The 19,933-nt window shown below is 38.6% G+C and overlaps 1 protein-coding gene across 1 annotated transcript in view; it reads right to left on the reverse strand.

Moving 5' to 3' along the window:
• Positions 1-2,030: 2,030 nt before the first annotated feature.
• EPHA6 (EPH receptor A6) overlaps positions 2,031-19,933 on the reverse strand; it is a 786,690-nt gene continuing 768,787 nt past the window's right edge. The window contains exons 15-17 of the mRNA XM_061628042.1: positions 10,046-10,239; positions 8,790-8,939; positions 2,031-8,388 (exon numbers count right to left, since the gene is read on the reverse strand). Coding sequence (XP_061484026.1) covers positions 8,274-8,388; positions 8,790-8,939; positions 10,046-10,239 — 459 coding nt within the window. The 3' untranslated portion in view covers positions 2,031-8,273. The remainder of the gene's footprint in view (positions 8,389-8,789; positions 8,940-10,045; positions 10,240-19,933) is intronic.

Raw genomic sequence — 19,933 nt, forward strand, 5'->3', positions numbered from 1 at the left:
TAGGTACATCTGCTTTGAAATACACTCCATGGAAACAGTGTGCTTTATTTTCAAATACATGTGTATTTAAGTTGTAGGTAAGTATATTTGTAAGATCATGCCATTTACTTACAAATAAGTTCTGCTTGAAGTCTGTGGAGAGCATTTCCTTATAATAAGTTTAAGATCAGGTTGCAAATTGGCTGAATGGCAAATACATTTGCTTGTGTACATGTTACTTTGTTCCTTTTGAGAGTCAAGTCAATTGGTTGTCGATAATGTAATAGAAATGTAAATCATCTATTTTGGAAAATATGACACAGGAAGAGTAGACTAAAGTTGGTCTAAGATTGCACCTTCTCTTATGCTTAACACATCCAGTTTAGTTTTAACAGGACATTTTCATTCAGAGTTTGGCTTTTGTGTGTTATTGCCCAAGATCCAGACATGTACTCAGGAAGTTCTTTTTTGTAATAGGGACCTGATTACCTAACTCTGTCCCATTCTGGGAAGCAAGAACACATTTTTATGGACTGCTTCACTGAAGAGGATGCAGGGCCATCCCCAGAGACTCCATCCCATCCATTGTCATGGGCTCCATAAAGAACACCTGGCAAAGTGAGCAGCAGAAGGAGGATGACTGGGATCCTGGGGAGGGCCCTAGTGGTCTGAAGAGGGAGGGGCTAAGAGCAGAGAAAACTTCAGTACTCTGGTCAGCAACAGCCCCACCCCTGAGACAGTGACAGCTGTTGAAGATGCAGGGCCAGCCAATGAGGCGCCTCCCACCATTCCTCCAGAGCCTGTTGGCCCTCCTGAGGTGCCTCTGGCTCCACCTCCTGGGAGGGAAGAACTGTTGGTGAGTCTACAGGAGGGAATTGGGGAATAACTGGCTGATATGCCTCCTCTCCCATTGCCAAGGTCACGCCGTGCAACAGAGCACCTGCTTGCTTGCCCATTCTTGTTCTGATAGTTCCCATGCAAGTAGTGAGCCTGCTCTGACCCTATTTAAGTGGTCTCAGAGGGTGTGTCAGTTTGCTGTGACATCTTCAGTTTAGTGCCTAGTAATCTCCTGCATTGCCATGGAGACCCATATTATCTGTAGACTGATCTGTGAAATGCTTTGATGCTAAGTTTCACTTTAAATGCAACGAGAAAAAGCAGACCAGTGGCTCCAAGTCTGATTTCAACAGGGTAGGCCAGGACACCCAATTCCTGGATTACTTCAGTTCCAGCATCTCTAGAATACACTGCAGTCCATAGCATCCTGTGTTCAGTGCCACATTATACCCAGCAGTAGCAATGGGCATCCTGACATGTATTAGCACTGTCAGAGTGATATCACTTTTGTGAGCTGACCTTCAAGAACACACAACTCCTTGCAGCTGTATTTCAAAGCTTAGCAGACTCCTGACTAACGTTGGGGCATCTGTTAAGGCAAATATGGGGAACCTGTAGCTCCCCAGATGTTGTTGACTTCAACACCCATCAGCCCCAGCCAGCATTTCCAATGGTCTGGGAAGATGGAAATGGTAGTCCAGCAACAGCTGGAGTTCACAGGTCCCCACACCTTTTTCTTAAGACTACCAGCTTGCTAGCATTAATCTTGAAGGGAACATTCAGTGCTTTGACCATAGTCCTGTTGTCTTGCCTCCAATACAAGATTCCTGGTCAAATCTTACTTAGACCTGCAATCTGTTTACTAATATCCAAACCCACTTCTGAAATGGAAGGTATCTTCTACTCTAGTCATTTTACACATCACAAAGAATTGACAATGACAATGAAAATATGAGCGACTTTGCAACTTCCATTCATACCTCCTGTGTATTGTTTGAGCAGGGATCTTACACATCTTGTCACAGCTTAGATGTGCACATAGGAAATTTGAACAGAAGATTCACAAATCACCATTTTGTAAATACAACAAAATTATAAAAATAAGGAACACAACAAAAAAGGTAGAGTAGGAAGCTTGATATAATTGTAGATTGATATTTTTATTATAAAGGTTTCAACAACCTGAGGTTAGATTGATGTAAAAAAAATCTCCATACATTTATAAAAAGTTGATGGTGTGCTTGTCTGAATAACAGAAGTTGAACTGAGAAAGCTCAGAGATGGTGCACACTGAACAAAAGAGCTATTGTTCACATGGATTGGTATAATTTTTAATATTAAAGCAAGCTTTAAAACTCTCCTAGTATTTAGTGTAATTTATTTAAAGGCATGCCCACATTACTGATTTTTTTTTTTTGGAATACAATACTAACATTTAATACATCTTGTTTTTCCATACTAATATCTTTTGTGGAGGGGAAAGATGTGATTCCTATCAGACAACATCTGAGAACACTATAAAATATTTTGCTGCTCTTAACATTTGTTTATTGCATTATATCGTTCCTCATGTGTTACCTATTCATGATTCAATAACATTTGAATAGCACTTGTATAAATTGGTCAAATGAAATAATAGTGGAAGGAATACACTTTGAATGCTCTTTTAATGTATTTAGTGTCATTCAGCACCTGCAAATAAGAAGAGCTAATACATGCCAGGCCAGCAGATGAGGTTACTTCTCATTAAAAAAAAAATGAAGTTGCATTTTAAGATAATAAGGCAGGATGTTAGTATTAATCAAAATGTTATGTGAACTTTAAAACATACATGCTAGTCTTCAAATGCTTCAGACCAAAGTATAACTGAAATACACATGAATGTTACAGAGTGGCTGAAGAATAAACTTTGTGGATCATTCCCTTCAAGACACACACCAGCTATTTAAGAATTATTTGAATTAACCAATAGATGCCTAAATCCATTCACCCTGATCCAGCAAGGTCTTAATGTACTAATCATCCTTTTAGATCTGATTTCAAGTGCACAAAAAGATGCTATAGAAGATGGTAGTGATAACAATTCTGGGTACAGGAGTAGAGGGCAGCCCAGTTAATATAAAACAGAAGCTTGCATAGACCTTGAACCAATCTTTCCTTGTAGTCAAGATGTAGTCTCTGGTGGAAGTCAGAGTTAATCAGTTCTGTGACACTTTGCAAAAATCAGCTCTTGATTTAATTTCAATCAAAGGCAACCAATGCTTAAGCTACCACAATTAGACTTCATCTAAATAACTTTGTGCAAAATGAAGGCCACTATATATATCAGTGAGAAATTCTTAAGGTCTACATCTGTTGAGGAGGCGGCTCTATAGTTTGTGTCCAGCTTATAGAGTAAATGGATATGCAGCACTACTTATGATAATTAAACTAAAAGTACTGTAATGTGAAAAATGGCCGAAAATGGGAATTTACAAAGTAGAATGGGAAAGAACATTGGTCACTAGAAAAAAAAGGGTTCATCACATCATCACTACTTTCAAGAGCCACAATTCATAAGAGATTGTCTTATGTGCCAGTCAGATCCATCTAGCCTATTATTGCCTTCTCTGATGGTAGCTCTTCAGGTAGCGTCTTTCACATCATCTGCTGACTGTTCCTTTTAACTGGAGATGCCAGGGATTCACCCTAGGATCTTCTGCATGCAAAGTATGTAGCAGAGACCTGGACAGAACACACACACCTATTTTCCATTTTCCATAGGCCTGCCATGATACTTACACATGTGCTCAGGTCGGGGAGGGGGAACTAGAACACTGTTAAGCGCAGGGAAGGATATTGTCATGTTTACAAATAGTTTAGTAATTTTCTAAGAGGCAAATGATAAAATGTAACTCCACAGTTAGTTTAATAATACTAATAAAATATGCACTTTAAAGATATACGGTAGTTGGTCCAAGTCAAGATCTCCAGAATAACACTAAAGAGTTTTTAATCAAAAGGAACTGTGTGCTCCCCAGTTAAAGGAGAATAAAGCATGTGATAATTTCTATGCCAATTACTTTGTCCTTTGTGTGAAAAGTCTCCCTAATCTAATGATTTGTTATTGGTGTAGATACCTAGCTTCAATTCCCACAAAGGATTCTTTTGTCCAGTCAGTGGAGGTGGAAGCTCTGTGTACAAAAACAAATGACTATAATATAGAAGCCTTCTCATGCAGAAGCTCCACATGCACACTGGCAAACACTCATACGGAGGGATTTGGTTAGGGCAGAGCCTTGCTCAGTACTTTATGCCACCACGTTACAGTCCATCATAAAAGATAAAATGTATCCTATTCTCACAATTTATTTTAATTTTTAAAAATTGACCTCTGTTATATTCCTATTTTCAGTGTATTTTAACAAAGTATGTTTTCCTCCTAAGGTATTGACCCGTCTCTGTTTTCAAGAAAATATAGGCATATCTAATTTATTTCTAAGTATGTGGAAAATCTTAGTTTGAGTGGAAGAGGGAAGCAGTTTTTACACATTTAAAGTCCATATATATCATTCTTGTGGAAATGTTCACATACTTGAGGAGACAAATATTTGCATCATACCTTATAGTTACAGAAGTGTCTTCCTATCTGAGAACAAACATATGACATGCCCAAAATGGCCTCCTAGAACACAGCTCCTAAAACTTGGAAATTGTATTTTGGATTATGAAAATTAGGGTTAGAAAGAAAAAGTTACACAGTAAAACAAGGGGGCAAGAGGAGAACCAAAACAACTAAAAACTATTCATAGATTGCAATGAAATTCAGAAGATTTTTAACCAAGTTAAGTTACTAAAACAATTCCCACATAATTTCTTTCCACTTTCTTTAGATGCTTATTATTATAAAAATATATTTAATAAATGTTTATACTGTGATTTTTCCTATCTTTTTCGATTGAAAATATATATTTTGATAGAGTGATAAACTTAGAAAGAAATTGTCCCTAGATTGATGAATATGAAACACACATCTTTTCAGCCATACGAATGGAAAGGTACAGAGATGTACATTGGAGAAAGGGCTTCTTCATACAGTTTTAATAAATGTTGAGTGATTGCAAATAGTCATTTGAAAATGAGTTTTAACGCATTTACTTGAAAGTAAGGCCATTCCACTCAGTGCCTTAAGATGTACACCCAGCTAAATGCAGAGCCACTTCTGCATTCAGCTGGAACTTCTGCATGTGATTTTCACAGCAGAACTTTTATAGGGGACATGTGCAGGATGTTGCTGCAGGCACACCTCTGCAAGTTCCCTTCAAATGTCAAGTACTACCAGCTGAATACAGAAACAACAATGCATTTGGCAGGGGCACCAGTTCAGATATATTTGGGATTACATTGTAAAAAAAGGAGTGCATTTTAAGAACATTTGTTGTGTTAATAGGAATCTATTTAAAACAAACAAACCAATCTCAAAAAAACTAGCTATGTTACAATACAGGTTGCTAAACAAAGGGATTTGTGCCTTTGTAAATGGCTCTCCTGGCAGTTGTCTTTTGGCACCTCACAAACATCTACATAGACTTTCCCAACAAGTACCACTTCATGGCTACTTTAAAAGCAACCATGTGAAGACTGCTCCATCTAGTCAGCAATTCATAGGTAGCTGCTTGCTTTGGGGATCATGCTACTACAAACCATAAAAAAGAGTTGCTGTGATATGGTGAACCTGTGCGGTGAGCAGCTGGACACAAGTAGCTCACTGGAAAGAGAAGCCTCTTCATAGTTGCTTTAAAAGTGGCCAGCACATGGCTTTTTGCTTGTGTTAACTAGGCCACAGTCTGGGTATTTCAAAATCTTCAAAAGATTGCTGGCGAACCTACTAGACTGGCACAATGATGGGCACCAAAGGTTTGGCAGGCAAGGGGAAAAGCTAAACAGAAAAGGAAAGCCTTCTTTTAAACATGAGGCTGAACTTTTAAAAATTACAATTTGTATGGCTGCTTTTTCCTTAAGAGATTAAGAGGAAACCCCCCACAAAAAAAAATAAGCATTTTTCATAAATAATTTTGAAATACATGAAGCAAAGTATGCTTCTTCCAATCCTGCAAACAAGACCTGACACACTGAGGGGGGCAGGAGCTTGCACACAGGAAGTTAACTTGAATCGGCTGGAATGAATTCAAATTTTAGTTGGCTGAAAATATTAGCATCCACTAAGTGCATGGTCAAAGTAGTGACACATATAATAAAATATTCCCACTGATTTCATATCTTTAAAAAAACTGGGCTGGTTGATTGAGAAGGGCTTAAAAAGTAGTTTGATTCACAGCCAAGTTACAATGAAATCCAGTTATACAAAGAAAAAACAATTGCATGGCAAGCCAAATAGAACCAAAACTAGAGAAAAGGATAAGCTTTCCAGGTTCTTTTTCCTATGTTTGTTGGTTTGTCTGACACACACAAGATGCCTTTTTCAGGATCTTTATTCTTTAAACGAATTATAAGTTTTTAATAATTATGAAACTCATGTATAGTTAATTCATGTCAAATCTCCTTAGTTTAAGTGCTGCCCATATCCATTCTTAAAGTGTGAATCAGAAATGCTCAGATATAGTGTTGCTTCACATAACTGTATAAATGCATTGTACTGTCCCTATATGTGGCATATGTGTAATTTTGCTGGTTTTCAGAGCATGCAGATGTGCTCATTTTTGGTACATGGTGGCATATATCCCATGCAGAATTTGGATGATGTAGCCCAAGAGATCAATGACATTTTTTTTGTAGAGGTACAGATATTTTAGAGTATCGTCTTTCAGTATATTTTATGGCTATTAACATTTGTAACTGCAAGGACTAACTTATCTAAGATATCAGTTAAGATGGCTAAGTTAATGAGCACCACCAGATCACTTACTCAGATTCCTATATATCAGCCTGGTTTACCTCTCAAATAGACATTTCTTGACTGTGTTAATGGGTCACATTGGTTAGTCTAGCACATTGACCATTAATGGATAAAAGTACGATCGTATTTGAAAATAATGCCATCACTAGAATGCTCTCCCACTTGTACTGATTGGAAAACTTGACAAAGCAGGGAAAACTGAAAATATCCCCAAGACAGAACAAATATTGGAGTAAAATTAACATTTTTCATGAAATTATATTTGGAAAAATTGCATTTTTATTTTTTTTAAATTAAAAAAATGGCTGGCCTACAGTAGAATAAGTATGCCACAAAACTGTGATAGTTAAGAATTTTCATATGCAAATATAGCAAGTATTTCGTTTTGCAGCATGTATAAATTTATAATTACAAAGTCTGCAAAACTGCATTGTACAGAATAGCAGACAACTATTATGCATTGCATATTGCTTAAAACAATCTTTCTGGGGATAGTTCAGTATGTAGTTGAGGCATATACAGACAATTTAAAAATGAGTAACAGTAAAACTAGCAAATAATTAATTTTTTACTGAGAGGAAGGGCAGGATACAATTTTGATTAATTAATAAATAATAATTTTACCAGTTACACTAGATTAGGGTAATGCAGTCTTTGCCAAGCTGGTGCTTTCTAGATGTTTTGGATTACAACTCCCATCGACCCCAGGGCTACTGGGAGTTGTGATTCTTATTGTAATGGCTATTGGCTACAACCAATAAAAAAATCTGACTGACTGATGGAAGATGTGGTCTAAAATATCTAGAGGGTACCAGCTTGGCGAAGTCTGGGGTAAAGGAACCTGGTTTCCAAGCGAATTAAATGTATTTAAGGAAAACACAAAGCATCACAAAAATGTGATATTATCATTCTCTCAAATCATCCATTTCAACCTCTTCAGACACGCACAAAGTATTCACTGTAAGTTGTCATTGTTCATCCTGGCCAAGAATTCTTACAACTTGCATACCAGCACACCAGCAATTGAACTGTTACAAAGTAAATAATACAATACAACCCATACATTTGTAATTTCCCATTAACAGTAAAATAAATATTTATGTCCAACTCTTTCTCTGATTGCACATTGTATATTGGAAGCTAAATGGTCACAAAACATGAGAAGAAATGTCAATTACTTTTTTTAAAAAAACTATCATCATAGTCTAACACATCAAGAAGGTAGCCACTCCAATGCCTCAGAAGGCTTTAACTTTCAAAGAAGTCAATGAAAGTTTTCCAAATACTTTACTGTTATACAAAGTTATACATCCATGCTGAGCTGTTCACCATTGTGTAGCAACAGTCTTGCAGTGCGCCAGGATTATTGGCAGTTAACTGAGGGAGGAACTATGCAGTGTGGTTAAAAATTTCAAGTTGGAAGTATTAACATAAACATTATGTGTTTATAGTATGAATAGGAAGTTTCAATTCTTGAAGCTGGGAAGAGCAGAAAGGAGGAATGAGAATATCTTCCATTTAAAAAATGCTGAGGCACAAAACATAGTCGATTCTAGAACTTTCATACATGGAATCCTTTCTCCTGTATGTGCATCATGTGTAATCGGAAAGTCTGTAAACTGCTCACTATTCGTCTCTGGTGTCCAATAAGTACAACACCAATTCTTCTAATGTCACTGTAAGACAAAAGTAAGTTTAGGAATCACTCTGGCAGCAACAGGTACAGAAAACTAAATTCAAATTGTTTCATATGTTTGTCAGCCTTACACGTATAGTTTGAAAAATATTTTGTGTGATGCCTGAAATTATCTAGACATGTAATGAAGCATTTGCTTTTTTTGCTTGGGGTGGATAATACTGCCCCAAAGGATCAAACAGCTGAATATGAGCTGTGCGTCTGCTACAGTTACACTCTCTCTCCACTGCTTTTGTTTTACTAGATGAGAAATCATAGCAAAGCTTGAAGCCTTCTTAGAATTGGTGGTCTTAAAAAGGTTTCTGACCCCAAAGGAGAAGAAAAAAATCCAACCAGTTTTTTCCAAAAAAAGAGTTTTTTTACAGCAAATAATTTACTTACTCAATGCTCATTCTTGAAACAAGATCCATAGTTGTATACCCTGCTGCCATGAAGTTATTTTTGTATTGGCCCATTTTTATTGAGTCCAGCCAATCACTGACTGATACAAAGAAAGGGTATTCGGGAACTTCACCAGGTGAATCTGGCATTCTATAGGAGTATAAACATAGGAACAAGAATTACATTCTTCAGTTCATTCATGATTTAGTTTGCTGACACCTTATGTGTATACTAAAAAGGAATCAGATGAGCCAAGCAGTGAAGTCCAGATACTGATCTAAGAGCACAGTCCTATTCACAATTAGCATTTGTTTTCTGGGTAAAAATTAACCATAGTTTTAGAAACAAAAGTTGTTCTTTAGCTTCAGCTTCTTTCTTTTTAAAAAACAGTAGAACAATATGAAAGCTCTCTCCATGTAATTAATTCAGAACTGGACCACTCCCAATTTGTAACTCTGCACACAGGCATGTGGATGGAATTCTAATATGAGCAGACTTGACCTCCCAGACTAATGTTCAGGCCGGCCTTTTGCACTTTTCAAATGTTCCAACCTAGTTTTCAGCTCTGTATTTTTAGACAAAATATGTTTACAATACATGTTTAAATAAAAGGCTTATGGGTGGACGCAGACACAGAAGTGAAATAGATTAGAAATAGATTGATTCACCAATCTCTAGTAAATGGCAACTACAGAAAACACAACAGATTGTGATTATTATTAGCTCAGTATTTTGCCTTTTGGTTCCTTGGATTATTTGCATTGTTTGATTATCTTAATGTCACATAAAGGATATACTTTGGGACTGAACAAATACAGAACTAGAAGATGATCCTTGCTGCATATGTTTTAGCCAAATTCTCTATGTTAACCTCAAGACATTCCTGATGGCAATTCCCTCGGGCACAGCAGCACATTCTCCAGCTGCTGTGATCTCAGAAATCACTTTCAAGTAGCTGCAGCTGTGTTCATGGCGATTCTGCACTCCACATTACTGTTTCCAATGTGAATGTGTCCTCAGAAACAATTGAAGCCCATCATGTGGAAAAGATGTTTTAACAGCTGAACTGGCCCTCATGCATCTGATATAGGGCAACATGGAGAAGGAAAAGTGAGAATGTCACACAGGAATGGGTAAATGGCGAGGGAAATTGTCCACTTTTATACTGAAAATCTTATTTTGATAAATTTTGCAATTAACAGTGCTGTCTAGTGGCTGCTGTACACAGAACAAAAGCACACCAAGCTAGGTCTTACACAAGTACATCCTCCACTAGAGTATGAAGAGAACTGGGGTTGCGTATCAATTTGTCTAGGAAGCTGACAATGTCGGTGAACTTTGGCCGGTGGTTTCTCTCCTTTTGCCAGCAATGAAGCATTAGTTGATGGAGAGAAGCTGGGCAGCCCATGGGAGCTGGAAGCCTGTAGCCTTCTTCTATGGATAGAATGACCTAAATAGAAGAAGGGGAGAGGGAGACATAAGGCAAGGTGATATTACTTGAGATTGCTATATGCAAACCAAACCAAGAATATAGAACCAATTGTTACTGTCCCAGACTATGACCTGAATTGATATGGAAGCTGAGTAAGTCTTAATAAAATGTAAAAGTTAGTAGCTAAATGGTCCATAACAGATCCTAATGTCACGGTTTTTCCATGTGCAACTTAAAGCTATTAATAAGCTACTTTACAAGTGAAGACAGAAAGACTGTAGGGTGTTCTGAATGCTAATCATCTACAATATTTTGGAAAATCATTTGTCTGTGTGCTGTGCATTTGGACATCCCTTAAGATATTGTGACCAAATTTTGCATGATAGTTCCTGAGATCAAGGAGCAGGTTTTTGTCTATGTTTGGTCACAATTGGATACCACTTTGAATCAAGATGGCAGACTAAACTTTTCAAAACTGCACTGATTTCTACCACTGATTTCAAAACTGCACTGATTCTTTGGTTTCTTAAAATTCTGAAGCAACACCAGGTATGAGGCTGCCAGTACTCTATAAAGCAATAATACTGACACAGATTTCCAATATAGATCAACAGGGATGCCAACATGATTTTCTGTGCTTAGTACACTCTGTGTGGATTAATTTGGGGGCTCCACCCCACTCACAAAAGAGGACACAAATTTGCGTAAAATTTGCATATGCTTTGTGTCATAAGTAAATCTTTGTGTAAATAAGTAAATATCTCTTGCAGATAGAGTGAAGGGCCCAAAAGAAAATCAGTGGCCACTCACAGGTAATATGATGTCAAACAGAGTGAATGCTTTCCCGATAATTGTATTTCCACAGTAGAAAATGATTAACCTGTTGAATTTCTGTCTGCCATACTGCTATTAAAGGCACAAGAATATTGCTTCCCACAAATGACAACCTGAAATCATGCAAAGAACTCAAGTTTCATGAGTTGTTAACTAGTTATGTTTCTGTAAGGTTTTCATCAATTGCAGTAGAGGCTGGTGCCCACTAGACTTGGTGAGGCTTCTATGGTGGCATGGCCAATGACGTCACGACCAAATCCTGTTTCCCCCCCCCATACTCCTCCCTTGCAAACATACTGTGGACAGTTAAGCATTGCAGTTTTACAAACAGCACCTAACTAAACTGTAAAGTGTCTTACTTTGATTCAGAAGGAGTCCCTGCTGTCATAGTAGCTTCTCAGATGGGATAAAAATTGTGTGGCCTCCACCTGTTCTGGTTCTTTCCCTATCCTTCTCCTTTGCAAAGAAACAGTGGACACTTAAAAATTGCAGTTTCATAATACTGAGTACCTAACAGAGCTTTAGTCCTATGAGTCTCCACACACTTAAGTCATACCTCCTCAATAGTGAGAAGTAATGCTCTCCAAATCCTGTTTAAAACACATACACACACACACACAAAGTGAGTGAGTTGCTGGAAACTAACATTTAGAAGATACTACAAAAGGCTTTAGTCTTATGTTTGCTCTCATGAATAAGCCCCACTGAACACAGTGGAGGTTTACTTCTAAATAAGATGACCAGTAACCAGCAGTGCTTGGAAAGTTCATTTCAAAAAGGAACAACGTAGTTCAGTTCAAGTTCATCCAAATGTACTTTTAATTCATAATAATTTATGCCTGCCACACACAAGGCACAAGAGTACTGTTCTCCCCCAGTGTCAACCCTAAAGATTTCCAGAGGTTTTTTTGAAACCAAACCCAAACCAATGCTGTACACTGTAAGCTTCTATTGCTCAGAGAAAAAATATGGCAGATAGGAAAAACAAGAAGCCAAAAGGTTAGAAAAAGGAGTCTTTCACACCATATGATCAGTTCCAAATACTGGAGCAGGAAGTCCCACAAGTTCCTCCAGGATTCTACTGGTGTATGAATTCAGACATTCGCACAAGGTAACTCTAAGTTTCTTGTTTTTTTAAAAATAAAAGCAGAGATTTGCTCAACTCAAAATTCCTTCTCCCTTTGATCAACCACATGTGCACAGGTTCCACCTCCTTACTCAAAGTGAAATTGGGGATGGAAGTGTGCATATGCCTGCTAACTGGATTGCCAGGATGTCTGTGTTTTCAACTACTCGCCTGCTCTTTCACACCTGCACACCTCATTATGAAAAACAGTCCTGGGCTCAGAGAGAAAATAATCATTTGGTCCTCTTGAAAGTACTGCTCAGCTTTTTGTTTTAATTAAATTATAATAAGTTCTTGCTCTTATTGCTAATGGGAGTTAATTATCTTGCATGAGCCCATATCAAATATTCAGATACTTTAAATTAGGGTTACCAGATGTCCAGTTTTCTGCCAGATACTCCAGCTTTTGGGGGTCCTCTCTGGGTCTCCAGGTGAGTCAGCTTAATCTCTGGACTCTCAGCTTTCATTTTAAAAAAAGTTACATTTCTAGGTGATCTGGTTCTCGAGATATACACCAAAATGTCAGCTGCCCCAGCCCCACAACTTCCATGAAATGATCTCTTAGCTGGCTGCTCTAACCCCTCCCTTTCAGGTTTGCAGCCAATAAGTGAAGTCGGGGTTATGATTGACAAGGGATTTCTGGTCCTCCAGGCAGTCCTAAGACTCCATTGCAAAGGTAGAAAATGAGTGTTTTTTCCTGTTTATCTGAAAATCTCAAACTGAGTAAGTATATAGCTTTCAGCAGTACCAAAAGTCTTTTTTCCTCTTGTGTTCATGAGCCAAACAACTCCACATTTTCCTGGACTGTTGAAGATATTTGAAAACCTTCCCAATATGAAGCTTTAATCCAATAGTTGATTTTCTGGGAGTAAAACTGCAGTGATGATCCCACATACCTGGAGTAAACACCATTGAATTCAATAGGACTTACTTTTGAGTAGATACGGTTAGGATTGTGCTGTAAAATAATGGGACTTTTGAGTGAACATAGTAAACTGTGCTTGTGTTGTAAATCTTTCTCTTCCCCTCCAATCCTATTTTTAAAACCAATTAGGCAATGTTTACATAGATATCACTGCTTTCATTATATAGAAACTAATGATTTAATTTAAAAAAATATTCTGCAATGACCATCTCATTCTGACAATAAGCTATTATATGGGATCTATTAATTTTTATTATATTTAATATATTTAACTTAATAAATATATATTTATTACGTGTCTTCCAAAGAAAGGGGATCACAGGGAATGCAGTAATTATCGAACTATTGCCTTAATATCTCATGAAGGAAAGTAATGCTCAATATTCTACAACATAGGCTGTTACCATATATGGAATGAGAAATGCCAGACGTCCAAGCTGGATTTAGAAAGGGAAGAGGCACCAGAGATATCGCAGACATACATTGGATAATGGAACAGAGCAAGGAATTTCAGAAGAAAATCACCCTGTGCTTTATAGATTACAGCAAACCCTTTGACTGTGTAGATCATGAAAAACCATGGAATGCTTTAAAAGGAATGGAGGTGCCACAGCATCTGATTGTTCTGATGTGCAACCTATACTCTGGACAAGAGGCTACTGTAAGGACAGAATATGGAGAAACCGATTGGTTCCCCATCGGAAAGGGTGTGAGACAGGGGTGCATTTTATCACCCTATTTGTTTAGTCTGTACGCAGAACATATCATACGGAAAGCGGGATTGGACCAAGATGAAGGAGGTGTGAAAATTGGAGGAAGAAATATCAATAATTTAAGATATGCAGACGACACCATACTACTAGCAGAAACCAGTAATGATTTAAAACAAATGCTGATGAGAGTTAAAGAGGAAAGCACAAAAGCAGGACTACAGCTGAATGTCAAAAAGACTAAAGTAATGACAACAGTTGATTTATGTAACTTTAAAGTTGACAATGAGGACAAATGAACTTGTCAAGGATTATCAATACCTCGGCATAGTCATTAACCAAAATGGAGACAATTGTCAAGAAATCAGAAGAAGGCTAGGACTGGGGAGGGCCGCTATGAGAGAACTAGAAAAGGTCCTCAAATGTACAGGTGTATCAATGAACACCAAAGTCAGGATCATTCAGACCATGGTATTCCAGATCTCTATGTATGGATGTCAAAGTTGGACAGTGAAAAAAGTGGATAAGAGAAAAATCAACTCATTTGAAATGTGGTGTTGGAGGAGAGCTTTGCACATACCATGGACTGCAAAAAAGACAAACAATTGGGTGTTAGAACAAATTAAACCAGAACTGTCACTAGAAGCTAAAATGATGAAACTGAGGTTATCATACTTTGGACACATCATGAGAAGACATTATTCACTAGAAAAGGCAATAATGCTGGGAGTAGAAAAAGAGGAAGGCCGAACAAGAGATGGATTGATTCCATAAAGGAAGCCACAGACCTGAACTTAAAAGATCTGAACAGGGTGGTTCATGACAAATGCTCTTGGAGGTCACTGATTCATAGGGTCGCCATAAGTAGTAATCAACTTGAAGGCACATAACAACAACATGTATTTTTACATCTCCAGTGTGTGTGTGTGTGTATGGAGTCTTCCCAACAACCCTGTGAGGTAGAATTGTCGACTGGAAACCAAGGCAGCTCACAACAAGAAATAAATCCCTTTAAAATCCAATAACCATAAAAAGTATAAACAGTTCCAAAACAGCTAAAAGTGGCATGATTCTGAATTTTGCATTGGGTGAGTGTTCCTTATCACTTGAGGCTGCAGATCTGTGCACGCTTCCCTGTTTGATTAAGCCCCATTCAATACATTGGGACTTGCTTCTGAGTAAACAAACAGGATTGCACTGCAAATACCTTTACAGGTTGTGTAAATAATAAACATCTTTGACAGTCATGCTTATATAAATATTTCTTAATTTAAAGCACATGACTTCCCCTAAAGAATCTTGGGGAGTGTAGTTTTCCCCTCACAGTTATACTTCCTACCACCCTTAACAAACTACAGTTCCCAGGATTCTGTGGTGGGATTCATGTGCTTCAAATGTATATTGAATGGGCTTTAAATGAATGATGTGGATCTGCTCTAGGTATGATGTGCATTCATTAGTGAATTGAAAAGAACAATTTTAAAAGATACTTTTTTAAACGGGAAGGGGTGTAGCTCAGTGGTAGGGCATATGCTTTGCATGCAAAGATCCAAAATTCAATTTCTGGAAAAGACAATTGCCTGGAATCCCGGAGAGCCAATGCTAGTTTATGTCATCAGTACTGAGCTAGATGGTACCAAATGGCCTGAGTCGGTATAAGTCAGATTCCTTTGCACCTAAAAGTGGAAAGAGACTCAAGGGCCACAGTGACTCCAAAATTTATTTCTGTATTTTATTTATAACATTTATATACCGCTTTATTGTAAAAAACCTAAAAGGAGTTTACAGAAGGAATTAATACAATTATTGGCAAAAACAGTTAAAGACAGGTATTTAAAAACATTCAAAATAATAAAACCAACAATGAGTTAAAAACAGATAAAAAACACAATAGGTTGTACACGCCTGGGTAGGCTTGGCTAAACAAGAATGTTTTTAGCAGGTGCTGAAAAGAGAACAACGAAGGTGTCCGCCTAATGTCAATAGGCAGGGAGTGCCAAAGTGTAGGTGCTGCCACATGAAAGGACTGATTTCTTACTAGAGCAGAACAAGTACTATGTAGCACCAGTAGCATGGAGAGCACACCTTGAACTTGGCCTGGTAGCAAATGGGCAATCAGTGCAGATTTCAGAGCAGAGGTATTATGTGCTGATAGGGTCTCACTCTTGTCAGCAATCATGTCACAGCATTCTGCAATAACTTCAGCCCCCGGGTCAGGTTGTGCTACGTGGGGATTTCTGTGACCTTGGCTGACTGGTTGCCAGGATTGTTTTAGTTTTGGTTTTTGGTTACGAATCCAGACTGGTTGTGGGATGTTGAGTTTTCTGCCTTACTCATAGGAATTTTGTTGTTGTTGGTATGGTATTTCATTTAGGAAATCATCAGTGTCTTTTGTTTTTCTGTTCTGTTTGTATTTCATTAATCTTTAACCTCACTCCCTTACATCCATAGAAGCAACAACAGTGGTTCCATGCCCTCAGCTCAACGTCCTTAAACCCACTGATGATGCAACTTGTTGGTTGCATGACGATTTGTTTCTTGCCCAATAGCGGCAAAAGAGAATTCACATACTGGGAAATGTGGCTGCAATTGTTGTTCCCAAGCTGCTGTCTGTGAAGATAGATCAAACCATGTGTGCTTTCTCTCTGTCAGTTATTACTCACTGGAATTGGATTGGCTGTCAAAGTGAGTTTATAGCAGCCTACAAGGTAGACAGAAAAGGATAGAGAATCTTCTTACTCTTATTCATTTCTTAGACCTCTTTCTGAAGTGAAGGGTCAAATCTGTTAAGAAGTTTGGAGCAGCCACGTTGAAAGGTATGGGCAGGGCACTGCAGACAGGGGGTTGCCAATCCTGCTTGGATATGGATATCTTTGCAGAGGATCCCTAGTCAAATTTACCAACAGCACAATCCAAACCATATCTACTCAGAAGTAAGTCCTATTGAGTTCTATGGGGCTTAGTAAGTGTGTTTAGAATTGCAGCCTTCAGGGGCATCCATCTTTACTTCTGAGTGCTCCTATCTAACATCTTCACAACACTAGGCTCATTTCTTCCTATGATGGCCTTCTGGTGACTGGCCTGGCCTGAGGGCATTTAAATCCTTCTTGCCAGAATCAAGTAGGCTAGGTGAAATGTTCCCTACCCAGGCTCCATCTTTCACCCAAGATTTCTATCTTAATTTCCAGTCAGAGAAATGTTATTGTTTGAATTGTATTCTCCAAGCAACTGTGGTTGATGCTTAATGTATCATGATTCATGACATCTTGGGCCCACCCCCATGACATCTCTTGGGGCCGCTCCTATGACATCTCAGGCTTTGGGATGCTTCTGACCTGGGAACCCTACTTTAAATAAATAAAAATAAATTTTAAAGCAGCAGTCTGCCCAGTTGATTCTTGGGGCAGTTTGCCAGCATGAATCTCCTCTCCTTCCCACCCTGACAATAAAAAGGACCATTCCAGATCCAGCCAATGAAGAAATCAGAACCTCCCCTACAGACATACTTATGATGCCCACCAAACAGCTTTTAGAGGCATTTTGCCACCAAGAATATCCTCTTCCCCCCTTCCTGACAATAAAAAGGCCCAGTCTAGGCCATGAAGAAGCTAAACTCTCCCCTATCCCACGCTGGCATTCAAACATTTTTGGAGGCCAAGAATTCCTACCCCCCACTGATAATACAAAAGGCCCAGCCCAGCCCATGAAGAAACCACTATCATCTTATGATGCCAGCCAAACATTTTTTAGAAGCAGTTTGCCATCAAGAATCTCCTTTCCTGTCTCTCCCTCCAACAGTAAATAGGGCCCACTCCAGACTATGAAGAAACCAGATTCTACACCCCTCCTTATGATGCTAGCCAAACATTTTGGGGGACCGTTTGCCACAAAGAATCTCCCCTTCCCCCCATCCTGACAATGAAAAAGGTCCAGTCTGGCCCATGAACAAACCAGATTCCCCACCCATCATGATGATGCCAGCCAAACATTTTTAGACACTGTTTGCCACCAAGAATCTCCTTTCCTATCTCTACCCTCTACAAAAAATAGGGCCCAGTCTGGCCTATGAAGAAACCAGATTCCTCCCCCACATCCCATGCCAGCTAAACATGCTTTGGGGATCATTCACTACCACTCCACTCACTGAAATGTCTATATATGGCAGTGATGGATTTGGAAGTTGAACAATGAATTCACAGTGATATATTGCTGATTTCAAAGACTAGTAGGCTGTCTAGTGACAGAAAAGGAAAAAAAAAGATTGTGTTTGCTGTTGCTTTAAGGTGGTGCTTGCAAAAGGAGGATAAAGTAACTCAGCCTCACAGAAGAGCAACAAACAATTTGCAAATGCATGCTTCTGATTGGCTCAGATTGAAATGCATGCCTCTGAGTATTGGGGGGGGCTGTTCGTAGTCCTGCCCTAATGCTATGGAACTTCCCATGCATTTCTGAGGGACTGCTGACTGGTTTGAGCTTATTCTATGGGGAATAAAATTAAAATGCAGGTGCTGAGGGACCCCTGACCTCCCTAAGTCACTCCTACTATACATTATTATTATTATTACCCCTGGAGACAGGGATGAGACCATAGCAATGACTGTGATCCAAAGATGATTGGCCAGAACAAAAGATGGATAGAAACAAGTCCAGAGTGTCTCTAAATGTGTACTGTATTGAATATGAATGCAAGGAACAGAGAAAGGACACTGAGCTATACATAATATATTGAACATGAATGTAAGTGGCAGACAAGGGGCTGAGCTATAGGTTTTGGGCATTAGGATGGAGAGTGCCCCACTTGCCCTTAGTGGTGGGACTCCACTGATCAGTTGATATTAGGTGGTCAATACTACATTCAGTGCAAGATCAGATGTGGAGGGGGTCATGCTTAGATAAATGCTCATGCTTAGATAAATTCAAAATTTAAATCGCTAAAATATAAGCAGTGTATCCAGTTGTTGTGGCTATTTATTAACATCTCATAATAGTTACAGCATTGTTATCACACAGATCAAACTGCCACCTTGTTATTCTTTTTTTGAGCAAAAAAGGATTTGACACTTTAACATGAATATGCCAGTTTAAGTACTAATATCAGTAGCAACAACCCCCCCAATCCCCTGAGTTTGTCCCCATGGGTACGAAAGCAATTAATAACCCCTCCTTACATATTGCTACTACCCTAACCACCCCCACCCCACCCCTGCTGCAAAACAACAACCACAACAACACACCAAGGGACTGGATAACAACCCTTCAGTGATGAGGTACGTGGTTAACCTTCTGCTGCACTATTCCATTGCTATGTTCTTGACATGTTAGAAAAAAAAACAGCAAGGAAATATTTGGCATCTTGAGAATATATTAATAATTTTAAATGGATATATATATTAAAATTAACATCTGTAACTACATAAATATAATATAGCATTCACAAGCAAACAAAGGTGATAGGACACTAAAAATTAAAAAAACAACAATGCAAAAAGCCAGGAAAGCAGGCATTCCCCTCCCCCATGCTTTGCTACATTCCATTCCTAAAGAAAAATACAAACAAAAATCAGTTTGTCATCCTTGATAAGCAGCAACAACAAAAATACTTTGAGGATGTGCAGTTTCACATTTTAAACTCACTTAACTTACTTATTTTCTTGGGCCAGTCACTGAGGCTGTGTCATCCAGTACACACTTAGCTGGGAGTAAGTCCCATTGAATCCAAATGGAGCTTACTTCTGAGTAGACATGTATTTGGATTGCATTATAACTCCCAACCTCATCTAACTCACATGGCGTCCAAACTCACTAGTCAATCACAGCTCTGACTTCACTCATTGGCTAAAAACACAGAAAGGAAGGAGCAGCCATGCTGACACATCTCAGAGAAATTGCTTAGAAGGATACTTGCACACTTTGTTTCATAACTTTCTTACTAGGAGGGCTAGAGACTTGCTTGTTTTTTAATGAAAGCTCAGAGTCTGGGCCCCCTGCTTGCTATGGGCCCGGTACATCACTAATCTCTGTACCCACCAGGGGTGAAGTCATCCAGGGTTGTGGGGGGTCATAGACCCAATACTTTTTTGGGGAGCAGGGTCCCAGCCAGGTCCCTACATATGAGCC

Source organism: Rhineura floridana, chromosome 5 (genome assembly GCF_030035675.1).
Source record: "Rhineura floridana isolate rRhiFlo1 chromosome 5, rRhiFlo1.hap2, whole genome shotgun sequence".
Classification (NCBI taxonomy): Eukaryota; Metazoa; Chordata; class Lepidosauria; order Squamata; family Rhineuridae; genus Rhineura; species Rhineura floridana.